The sequence below is a fragment of the Lucilia cuprina genome, chromosome 4 (assembly GCF_022045245.1).
Source record: "Lucilia cuprina isolate Lc7/37 chromosome 4, ASM2204524v1, whole genome shotgun sequence".
In the NCBI taxonomy this organism is placed as follows: domain Eukaryota; kingdom Metazoa; phylum Arthropoda; class Insecta; order Diptera; family Calliphoridae; genus Lucilia; species Lucilia cuprina.
In genome coordinates, this window is record NC_060952.1 from 79365058 (window position 1) to 79378364 (window position 13307).

The following is a 13307-nucleotide window of genomic DNA, read 5'->3' on the forward strand; positions in this document are numbered from 1 at the left end:
ACTTTTTTCTTGTTTTTCTCTTTTGAGTAATTTAGTACCATTTTGACAGAGAACATGATGGTATAAATATTTATAAATATTTTGTTGCAGGAAATGCCAAATTATTTATTATCTTGTACCTTTATGTACCCTACTTTTAAAAAGAAAAAAAGTGTGTTACGAATAAACTAAGCATGTAGAATACTAAATTTAAGAACATTTTTATTATATTTGTAACTATGTTTCATAAGCTGTAAAGCGTATACTTGTGATTTAATACAAATAATAATACATATTACTCATACCACCCGTAGTAAGGTTTACATTATTTTCATTAGCCATTTATTACAAGAGTGGGGGAAAGTACAACTGTAACTTTAAAAGCTAGTGCAATTTCAATAAAAGTTCTAAACGCTTGGGGAGGAGGAATTGAAGAGCTTAATATTTGGCTTTGAAGTGTAACTAAATAACTAACCAACTAACTAACTAACTAACTACTAACTAACTAACTAACTAACTAACTAACTAACTAACTAACTAACTAACTAACTAACTAACTAACTAACTAACTAACTAACTAACTAACTAACTAACTAACTACCTAACTAACTAACTAACTAACTAACTAACTAACTAACAAAATAACTAACTTACTAACTAACTAGCTATTGTAAGCAAATGTGTTGAGTATTTGTCTTTTACTATTTGAGTTATTAATAAAGTACTTACAAGTATTGCAGAGTGTATGTGATAGTCATTCAAGTAAGCTTTTGTGAATATACAAGCCATTATAATTTTTGTTTTTTTATGCATCTTAATTGTTTACACTCTACTCTTAACTTAACAAAACACGCTAATGACAATAACCTTTTAAAGGTACAGATATAAAAAAATATTTATACATACATGGAAACAGAACTTTGTTCAGCAATATGGTCTTTTTGCTCATATTTCTCATATATACATTAAATAGCACCACATCTATATAGAAACATATACAATGATGACTTTTCGTAAAATAAAATATATTTTTTTTTTTTGGTTACCACGTTGGGCTTTCAAATTTTCCATTATGTCTGCACAAGGCCAAAAGTCAGACAGAACAAATACATCTGGGATATTTTAAGAAGACAATTGTCATATCTTTTTTTTTTGGTATTAACAACTGTTGTCCTTATAATGATTCCCTTAATGTAATAATGGATACTCCGAAGTATTAAAACCTCAAAAGCCACAATTGAAAAATAAAGCTTTAAACACATTTACAACATCACAGTTTCCACTGCTAACTTTGTGCATTCATAATTGTGTGTACATACAGATATACATATACAAATACCAGTAATATAAACATAGACACTCAATGAACTTATTTCTCAACTGAAGTCTATTTCTGTACTTTATAATATATTTGTGTGTACATTTGCAAATATGTATGTATGTAGTTATATATGATAAAGTACTTTCCACAAGTATAATTTCAATGTGTATTCCATGTTGTATGGTAATTAAATGTATATGATAGTTATATTACTTTTTCGACTGTAACATTACGCTCTGGAGAAAATTGCATTTAATTTAAAGATAAAATAAATATGAGAAAAAATAATCTATTTAACAGATAATTTTATACATGTTGCATGTTACCCAGTAGTTTTACAAGAAAACATTGAATAATGACTTTTAAAGAGTCATTATGAACTATGTGGAATAATATTGTTTATATTTATTTGTTTTATTTAATTATATCCGATTCATTTCCTCTTTATTTTTTGTGTTTAAATAAGTTATAAATGAAAATATTTATTCAAGGTTTAAATAATAACATTTTTTTTTGGAATTTCCAATATAACTGAAGTAGGTTGCATTTATACCATTCAATGATTATAACTTAATATATTTATTTTTAATAACAAATGTTTTTTTCGAATTGTTGAGCAGTTTTTTTCAGAAAATACTAACGATAATTCGATGAATTTGCTTGCATATTTATCTCTGTCGAGATGAATTCTATTTAAAATAATAATTCAATATATATATATATTGATAAATAATAAATAAATATTCAATATTCAGTTTATTGTTAATAGTTCCTTTAAAAATATCAATTTCACTAGAAAATATTTTAATGTAACTTATTACAAAAGTATTGAGTTAACCCTTAGCGATTTTAAGGTGATAGTATGTTTTTAACTTTAATTCTTGAATGTGTTTAATCATTCTTGACAAAGAATATAATTTTTTTATAAGAAGGCTCATATGGGGTAAGGACTATCTTTAAAAATTTAGATAGAGGAGGTCTACATCAAAATTATTTATGTAGAATTTAATTTAATTTTCAAGTAATTTTTTAAAGGGGAGCTAGGGTGAAATATGACCCGATTATTACAAAAGTCGGCAATGTCATTAAGACTTTAATGTTTGTTGACGTACTAAAGTATTTGACATAATAATCCCTTTAGAGGGAGAGGGTGGAGTTGTTCCGGTTTTATAAGGCTAGACGAAGTAGTGGACCGATTTCATAGCGTTCGTCCTTGGTGTTACAAACATCAGCACAAACACACAATAGACTCCCTACTATAATGGTGTATGTATTAATTTTTGTGATATAAAAATATATAGAAAATGTTTCAAAGACATTGGTGCCACATTTATACTCAGAAATATAATACGCTTACAAACAAAAATATTTCTTCCTTTACACATATGTATCCCCCAGGCAAATTTACTTGATAAAAGATGTCATATTGGTGTATTGAATTCCCAGCAGATTAGAGGTACTACCAGTACGTCTGGTGTGACTATAAACTGTTGAAGATCAAATGTATCCTCGGTCTTACCCTTGAATGATTTGATATGGGGTCAAATTAGATTACCACACAATCTGGCTTCATATGAACCGGAAGTCCATAGGCCAGAGTTTTGGATTTTGTCTGTTGTTTTAACCCATATTCACGGGAAGTGAATGTGGGGATAAGTGTGAGACTAAGCGTCGGAAATGAGTTGGTCTTAAGCAAATATGATACAGGATGAATTTGGGGATATACGAATCTTACCCGCCCGTACAGCTAGAGTGAGTTTGTCGGATGTTGTTTTCTATGGGTGTGAAAAATAAGTGCTGGGTTGAATGATGATGGATGAAAGGTATTTATACAAGTGATACCATTGAATTAGACTTCCTTGTGCAGGAATGTTCAGGGAAATCTCTGTTCAAACTAGATTTTCCACAGTGTGTTCTTAGTGAGTAAGAACAAAGTTCTTAGCTTATATGTTTCTAGGAGCTATTAACGACTCAACAGAAGTCAACTCATTTGCGTGGTTATAAACCGAAGTTATGTTTTTGTATCTCGTGAGATAAGGTCAGATGTTAGTTTAGAGTGCTTGTACATGGAACAATGATAGAGCTATGTGAAAAAATAACTGTGGAATAAGGTGTTCACGTGAAGCACTTCGATATCTTCTACATACATACATATGTATGTACTTATTAAAGTTTAATTAATATTGTATTTCTTTAGTAACATGTTAAATAAATAAAAATGTAAATTCATTTATGTAAGTAATAGTTCTATGATTATATTTTCTTATTCCTTAATGAAACTAGAATTATCAAATACACCTACATACATATGTATAAGATTATATGTCCTTGACTGTCAGAATGTGAAAATAACATAAATTTGTATTTTTATGTATTATATGAGAAAACATTAAAGAGTAAATATAATAGAACTTGGAATGTAATTTTAGTAACAATAGGACTGAGGTAAATTAAATTTGTTTAATATATAGGTAAGACATAAAAAGAAAGAATATATAGGAAAAGAAAAAATAACAAGAAATGAAAGCAATAATTATATTATAAGTGTACACTTTTTTCACCAAACAGTGAAGCTTTACATATATGTATATGTTCATAATACCAAAACTATGATAGTATAAACGATAGAGCTTTGGCCATTTCATTAATAAATATTGAAATATTTGTCGTTAAGCTAACAAAATTTGTTTTTGTCTCCCTGCTTGTCCGTTTCTCCGCCTCTTCAAAAGATGGAGCTTAGAAAAAAATGTAGAACATCCTCTATTGAATTTATTTGTTAATTACAAATGTTTCGTATCACAATTGAGATACATATATTTAGAAGTGTTACATTTAGTATAATCCAAATTTTATTTATACCCATATTTATGTAATATAAGTCCTTAAGCATTTAGTTGTAAAAACTTTTCGAACTTAAAATATCTAAATGTATGATTGTTTTTACATTGAGTTGAAAAATGTTGTTGATAACAACTTTTAATTTAAAAAGTTTTTATTTTATCCATTTTGTAGTTGGACAAATTTTTTTTTCCATTTACTGGTAAATTTTTCTAGGTTTATTTATATAAAATATGGTCAGATATAAAATGTTTCTCTAAACAATTTCATAATATTTAGTTATGGAAATGTGTAAAGAAATATCACATAAAAAATATTTTATTGTAAAAATATATCTACATATTATAAATATAAGTACATACATATATCACCCCCATGTTTGTACATACATAAATACAAATATTTGGTATGAAAAATTATTTTTCATATAATAAATATAAAAACATTTTTTATTTAAAAAATTTTTATTTGTTTAAAAGATATTGTGTATGTTTTACACTACTATAATATTAATATATGTTATTTATGATTATATAGAGAAAATTGAATGCATGTTGTGTCCGAGAATTACAATGTCTTACCAATAGGTTAGCTTTAATTTGCCTTTCGTCAAATGCATATATCCTCTTGTGAAAGAAAAATAAGACAATCCACTTTAGCGGAACTTATTTAAGCTTGAGTGGAGACTGTAATCAATTCATTTTCTGCACTTCTTTGTACTATCTTTCCAACTGCCTTTTTGATTATATGTAGTGACGATTGACATCCTCCTATTTACTAAGTAGTAGCTGGTTTTTCGATGTGCTATGTGTTTCTATATAAATTGCATTGATAATTATATTAAGACAAAATCAAAAAATACTTTGTAAATACAAAAATTTAAGTCTTCTAAGATAAATATCGTGAATAGGCCAAAATATTCTTTTATATAAAAATAATCACTTTTATTTTAACAAATTTTTGAATTTACTACATTAAATACTCTGTAAAACAATGGCTTTAATATAAATTTTTACTGTTCAAAGAAATTTAAGATACTCTTAAAAAAAACAAATTTTTCATGTTAATTTAACGCATTTGTAAACAAAAAAGTGTATTAATTAAAATTGTGTACAAAGTTTTGTTGAGCAAAAAAATGGCTGCCATTATGTTTTGTGGTCATTAAAAAAGTTAACATAAATTGGAAAAAATTACAGTGCTAGTCATTCCATAAAAAAACTCTTAACAATTTTTCTAATTTTATGTAACATGCTGCTAGGGTTGTTTTTATACCCAACACCACTATATTAGAGAAGGTATTATGCGCTTGTGCTGATGTTTGTAACAAATAAAAGTATTGGTTTAAATCGACCTTGTGAAATGGTCGGAATCATTTTCAGTCTGACCGTCCGTCTTTCTGTGTATCCATGTAAAGAATTTACGCCCCCTATAGGTCGCAATTGTCAAAATAACTTAATAAAATATTACACATACTTTTTTTACCCAATAATTTAAATCGGTCCATTATTTCACCTACCCCTCAAATTTTACTATAAAAGTCTAAGTAACACTGCGGATTTTCGTAATGATAGGGCCTTTTTTTGCCATATAAACTCCGCTTCTAGAAATGACTTGAAGATCAAAATTCTCTTTTAAATACTAATAGCACGATGAAATTCTGTATAAATAATATTAATGTAAATTCCACTACCCTTTCTCTGTTCTTTTTGCAAAATAAAAAGTAAAAATGGTAGAAAAGAAATTAAATGCTTTATTATTTAATAAACAATTTGCTGGTATAGGTTATCATATATTCGCCATGCCCAACTTTTCTTTCATACTCATTTATGTTTAGACTTTTATTAAAGTCCTTTTCGTTACTAATTTTAATAAGAAATTTTCTGTAATTTGTTAAAATTTAATAAATATTGTTATTAATATTAATTTTCTTATATAGAAATTATAAAGCTAGACCAGTTTTTAAGAATAACAGCCTAAAATTTTACTAATTGCTTGAATTTGATTTGCATATTTAATTTCTAGCATTTACCACTGTGTCGTATGAGTAATACATATTTATTATATCAAGTATACTCAAATATGTATGATTCACTCTTTATGTTTACAAAATACTAAAAAATGATTAGTAATTGAAATTTGCTTTTACATGTTTTGATTATATTTTTTGATTTCTAAACAAGTCCTTGTCTTTAAGTTATGTTTGGATATTAATGTTTTTTCTTTTAGCTCAAGTTTTCTTTTTTTTAAGAGCATTCGTTTCTGATGAACAGAGTTAGTATATTAAAATTTCGTTTCCATACTAAAGTTGAAAATGTTTTCTTAAATATATATGTACTAGATATTACAAAAATTTTAATCATATGCTGTATATTGAATTATGCAAAATAAAAATTATCTTTTATATGAAATCTTTATCTTCATGGGAAAAACATTTCTGACCACAAACAATTTTAAAACATTTAACTGATAATAAATTATGCACAACTCTTCAACATACATGCAATATATTTCTGCTAAAAGTTTTATTCATTATTCGGAAAAAGTACAGATATAAATTGATTGAATGTTTATTTAACCTTAATTTATAACACTCCTTTAGACTGAGTATAAAAATTTAAAACAATCACATTAACAATTTATTTTTATTATCACTTTCGTATTTCTTTTTCTGTGATTTTTTTCCCCGATAGAATTTACGATATGTGCCAGTGCAATATTGCAACAACAATTAACTACAATAACACTGCCGAATAATACACACCTGCCCACAGCAACAACCAATAAATCTACAAAAATCAACGACAATTTACAAAACTCACCTGACACATCAACAGTAACAACAACACTAATGACAGCATCATCAGCAACATCATTGTTATTTCCATCATCAGTGTCACCGTCATCAGCGGCTTTAACATCATCGTTATCATCACCAGCAACATCATCAGTATCGACAGATAGCAGACCACCTTTAAAAACTATGGAATCTGCTGCTTTAGTAGAAAAATCACTACCAACATCATCATTAACAACATCGTCCATGGATGATAGCCCATCAAATATACGGTCATCCTTAACAGGAACCGTAACGTTATTGCATACAGAATCGCCAGAACATTCATCACTGCAATGGGAAGAGGATGACGAAAATGGTTCGAGTGAATTATCACTCTCAACATCCATATTAAACACATACGATGCCAGTGATTTACCACCACTCAGTGAAGCTGAACAGGCAGCTAAAGATTTGTTAACCAAAGGATTTTCGATACCCACATATTTGCCACCATTTCCCGTATTTGCTGTTGCTGATTTGCCAGCATATTTAAATACCGTATCGACAACGACTACAGAATCACCAATATCCCATCTCCGGCCATCTGATGTTTATGCTACAAATTCACAAGAAAATCTTTTATATTTCGACAATTTATCAGAGCATCAACTCAATGGACATAATCAGAATAACCATAAACTGCAAATACCAAAGAAAAACTCAAGTATGGCGAGGGCGAATGTGACCGTGCAAGTGGGCAGTCATGCTTATTTGCCATGTCATGTGAGTATATGTTATAAGTTATTAGAAATTCTGAGAAGTTTTTTTTTGTAATTTAGTTTTAAAATCATTTTACCGTACATGTTTATATTTGGTTGTATTTATGGTTTATTTTGAATTTGTAAACTTTAAGCTAGTAGAGAAGTGTAACGTGAGTTTTACGTATATTTTTTTTCACGATATTTAGCTTAATATATTCCATGGATTGATATTAAAAAAAGTAATAGTAAAATCTAACTGCCAAAGTGGCAAAATGATGTCAATATGATTATTGTATTGGGAAGAAAATAAAATTGTATGTTGGCAAATTCACTACATCTTTATAACCTATTTAACTAGATTCTTATGATTACCATTCGTTGTGCAAAAATATAGATTTTATTTTGTTTAATATTGTTTTGTTTATTAGTTTCTAAAACAAACTGGTCTTCAAATTTTATCAAAAACTATATAGTGTTTTCTGTGAGTATATTATTTTCAGACATTTAGAATTCTAGTTTCCTGCAGGTAATTTCTAAGGATTTTTTTAATCAGTGTTCGTGATCACTTCTTGGAAGTAATACAATATATTTGGATCAAATTTTGACAAAAGTCTGAAAATGGCGAAGGGCGTACTCCAAAGTTTCACTTTGAAAATCTGAAAATAACAAAGAACGTACTTCTAAGTTTCACTCGAGCTTCCTTCTCATTAAGGTTATTACATTTGCTCTTTCGTTACTGACTACTTTCAAATGGACTGGTTCCCATAAACCATACCTCCGAAAAAATATTTGGTTATAAGTTTCATACAATCCTATGCGTTCATAGATTTAACTTTGTCATCTGATATCGGCATAATTGCTTCTAGCAGTCGGCTTACCAATTTAGTGTTGTGATTAGATAAACGGTGGTATATTTCTCTTTTTGGGGCTCCAGTATAGAGTTCTTGGATCATTTCTTTTCTAACTTGGACACTTCTATCTTATGTTACTCTTGAATGGAATCAGTTGATTTTTTATAGGATTCCAATGTGTCCAGTGGCGTTATGACGAGTCCTTTAACCGCTTTTGAGCGGTTTTTTTTTAGCGTGATGCTTATGTTTACATATTGCTTTACGTACGTAGCGCAAAATGTCTGGCCAGATACATAAGCATGGCGGAGGGTTAAACATATATGTATTAAATTAGCAAAATTATTAAAAAATATGAATCAAAATTTTTAAAAACCTTTTATAGAACACATTTGTATATTTCTTCTTGTTTCAAAAACTACCTAGTATAATTGATATTTAATCATTTTTGACAAAAATTTATTATTTTAACTTTAGTTAATTCATTACACTTTTAATAATCACTCGAATATTTCCCATACATTTCCTATTTCAGATACATCGTTTACAAAATAAGCCCGTTTCATGGGTACGTTTAAGAGACGGTCATATCATATCAGTAGATCAAACTACTTTTATAGCTGATCAAAGATTTCAGGCCATTTTTCAAGATGACAAGGAATTTACATGGTCATTACAAATTAAATATGTACAGCATACCGACGAAGGCTGGTACGAATGTCAGGCAAGTTCGGAGCCAAAAATGAGTGCTAAAGTTTACTTAAAAGTTATAGGTAAGTTGGATTTGGCTCAAATCAAAAGGTGTGTTCGTTATTCAGTTTATTCTCCATTTTAATGTAGTGCCCTTAACTGAATTGATTGGTGATCAGTCACGATTTGTTAAGGCTGGCAGTAAAGTGGCGCTACATTGTATTGTACGTGGTACACTTGAGCCTCCGCAGTATATTATTTGGTTTCGTGATAAAAGCCAAATAAGTGAAGACAACAAAATGGGTTGGTATACTCAGCTGGATCGCAATATTTTTGGCAATAGTGGAGATAATCAGAATACGGTAAATTTTTTTTTAAATAAAAATTATTTCTTTTGCTTTAAAATACTACTAAAGAGAGAATATGTTAACTTGAATCATTTTATTTATTTTTTTTTTGAGTTTTATTAGATTGCGTTAAAACCCACAGAATTTCTATAACATATTATTAAACGAAATTTTTTTCTGTTTATCTTTTTATTTTGTGCAGATTGGCTCTCTGATAATACCGTTTGTACGCAAAATGGATTCTGGTAATTATACATGTCAGCCATCAAATAGTGCATCTGTGTCAGTTGATTTACATGTACTTAGTGGTAAGTTGCATTCTGATTTTGTGTTTTTGCTTATTTTTAACAGAGAATTTACAATGAATTCAAATTAAACTGTCGAGTAGACCATTCAGTGATTATAAACAGAATTTCAGATTAAGGTGGTGAAATAAGCAAGAATTGATAAGTGTTGCGTGTACTTTCATTTTTGTGAGAGTATGTAGATTAGAGTGTCCAGAGGAATAGACTTTTTAAGAATTTAATATAGGAATAACTCCAAATCGGTGGGTACTGAAGTTGATAAGTATTAAAAAATGAATAAATTTTTCCAAATGGGTCTTAGTTCCCTACCAGCAATTGATCTCTGTTTAATATACTAAAACTTGTTTGAAGACTTTTCTTAACTCCCTTGCCCCTTTTTAAATATGTATTGAGTACACTAACGCGTTTCGTTTAAAAGCTATTTACATACACTAATATACTAAACTAATGAATGTATATCGTATAGATTCAATGAATTCTACCACGCTGGATCAGGAGATTATAAACCCATGTACACACCGCCAAGACTTAAAATGTAATAAACTTTCCTTTTAAATTAAATCTGTATAAAGGATATCCTTTTATAGGCCGAAATCAAATATCTATCCCTATTTTGCTTCATTTCCTTTAAAAATTACGAAATTATTTTCCATTAAAACAAATGATGAATAATTAACAATACTACCAATATCGCCATTATAATACGCCATTATTTTAAAGAGAACTACCAACATAAAACTCATATCTGTCCATATGTACAAAATTGTATGTGCATATGTATGTATATGCCGATATAAACACAAGTGTATATACATATGAATGTATGTATATACATTCACGAAACCACTTTATTTGCATTACTCACTTAAGTCTCATTCAGTCATAACTACTTATTAAATCCTTTTTTCACCACTCCAGTAGCAGTTCAATATTAAATTTTATGTTTTACATCTGCTAACATATAAAATAATATATATTTCTACAGTTATGTTGAAAATCATAGAAGAGATATGTAAAAAATATATTTTAGAAATTTTAATAATATTCTACATTACTCAGCTAAGAAAGAACTTTCAAAGAAGCGAAAAAGAAGTAGAATTTACTTTATGAAAGTACTGAAAGAGACCTGAAGAAGTGATGATTTTTACACAGGCTTGTCATAAGATGGATGTCCTTTTTAATTGATTCCAAATTCACTACATTTGAAGTCATTCTAGGAAATTATTTTGAAATTTGTAGTATTATAGAACTAATTTGACTCAAATAATATTAACATAACTCCACAATAAAATTGGCTTAATTCAAATCATTTAAGTACAAAAAAAGTAAGAAGTTATAGTCAGGCTAGACCGAACATATAATATCCTACACCTGTATACGAATAAAATGTGATTTAGTTTTCATAATAAAGCATTTAAGTTGAATTGTACCTTGCCTCAGATATACTAAAGCCATTTCCTGTTTAATAAAACTGTGTATATTTAAGTAAAATTTTGATCGGGGCTTTCTAGAGGGGCTAGGGTCAAATTATAAAGTTCATCAAGGTCATCAAGACTAGTATAGAACTTGGTTTTGCAGCTTTTTGTTGAGAAACGAGTATATTAAACATAATTATCAACTTAAAATCCCTATTTGGCGGGTTCAGTTCTATTGGGCCGATGTTAACTATTTTCAATATGCTTCGCCTATAGTTCCATAAAAGATCATGTTCCAAATTTCATTGTATTATCTCCAAAATTGCGACCTGTAGTTTTATTATAAGGTTTAACAGCTCCATTCGGGGGTTCAGTTGTATGGGTGCTAGGTGAAATAATAGACCGATGTTAACCATTTTCAATAGACTTCGTGTAAGGTATAATAGAAGATCATGTGCCAAATTTCATTGAATTATCTCCAAAATTGCGACCTGTAGTTTAATTAAAATTTTTACAAGCCCTATTCGGGGGTACAGTTGTATGGGGGCTAAGTAAAATAATAGACCAATCTTAACCATTTTCAATAGGGTTCGTCCCTGGGATAATATAAGATCATGTACCAAATTTCATTCAATTATTTTCAAAATTGCGGCCTGTAGTTTGATTACAAGATTTACATAGACAGACGGACGGACGGACATTGCTGGATTGGCTCTGAAAATGATTCTGAGCCGATTGGTATACTTTAAGGTGGGTAGAGGACCAATATTATTATGCGTTACAAACATTATCACAAACCCAAAATACCCTCCCACTAAAGTGGTGTGGTAACAGAATATAAAAAATTCACTTAGTGGTAATTTTGAAGTGGTGATAAAACTAATTCTTATGGAAGTACTTATATTTGCTTACAGCTTAACATTTGTAAGGATCCAATCATAATTTAAAGCAGCGCTTTACAACTTCTAACATTTAGAACACATCTATCGGATATTGTAGGGAAACATAATGTGTATAGGGGTGCGATTTTTTTTTTAATATATTTAATTTTTTATATGGTGTTAAGTATAGTTCAGTTTGCAGCGTACTTAATATTTAAGACTAATTTTCTAGGCCTGACAAAGACTTAAAAATTGATTTTTATATTTATAGATGACTGATTGAATATTTTTTTCGACCCACCCTAATGTATTATACATCCTTCTATCAGCCTAACCTTAAATTCTTTATACTGAATATTTTGGGACTATTTATATTCGGCTAAAAAATCGAACCCTAATATTTTCTTCTGTCTATGAAAATTGTTTTCCCAAAGAATGCAAGCTAGTACAAGGGTGCGTGTGTTTTTGTTTAAGTGTTTGCTGCCATAACGATTAATATAGATGGGAATTATTTCAACATAAACATATTTATAACCGACCTTATTTTTTTATAAAAAAAAAAATATTTACAATTCTGTTTTTCAATAATAATTTTTATTCGTTTGTTTTTTTTTTGTGTTTTATCTTTAGGTGAATATTCTGCATCTGCCATAATGTCTGCAGCACGAACGTATACACTTAATGATTATTATCTGTTGCTGCTTTTATTTTTATTGATGTTATTACACAAGACGTGACTGTTGTTCGAAAACAATTCAATACAGCAATTAGTTTAAATATGTAGAACCATATACTTATACAAATATACATATACACATGCATAAATACGTATAAATATACATAGATATTTATAGAAAATTGTAATTGTAATAATAAGTATTAAGGGCAAATGTCTATCCCAATAAAACAAAAATATTAAAAGCAACATATACATACATAGATATATAGATACAAAAAAATTCCAGTTGTAAATATTGTACTAGAAAATTTTAAGAAATAATAACTTTAGTGACTTTAAACTTAAATTATGTAAATTAAAAAAATAATAATAATAATTTTTATGTATGAAATATAAACACAATTCTTAAATTGAAATAATTACATAATTAAATTTAAACCTCTTGAAATAAACTAAAAGTTGTGAAA

At 28.5% G+C, this 13307-nt stretch overlaps 1 protein-coding gene across 2 annotated transcripts in view; it reads left to right on the forward strand.

Annotated features, from left to right (window-relative positions):
* Positions 1-13104, forward strand: part of LOC111681974 (chitinase-like protein PB1E7.04c) — a 35037-nt gene extending 21933 nt beyond the window's left edge. For both annotated transcript variants that reach the window (XM_046949798.1, XM_046949799.1), the window contains exons 3-7: positions 6829-7697; positions 9059-9296; positions 9364-9575; positions 9763-9868; positions 12792-13104. In XM_046949798.1, the coding sequence (XP_046805754.1) occupies positions 6829-7697; positions 9059-9296; positions 9364-9575; positions 9763-9868; positions 12792-12898 (1532 nt within the window). In that variant the 3' untranslated portion in view covers positions 12899-13104. The remainder of the gene's footprint in view (positions 1-6828; positions 7698-9058; positions 9297-9363; positions 9576-9762; positions 9869-12791) is intronic.
* The last annotated feature ends 203 nt before the right edge of the window (positions 13105-13307 follow it).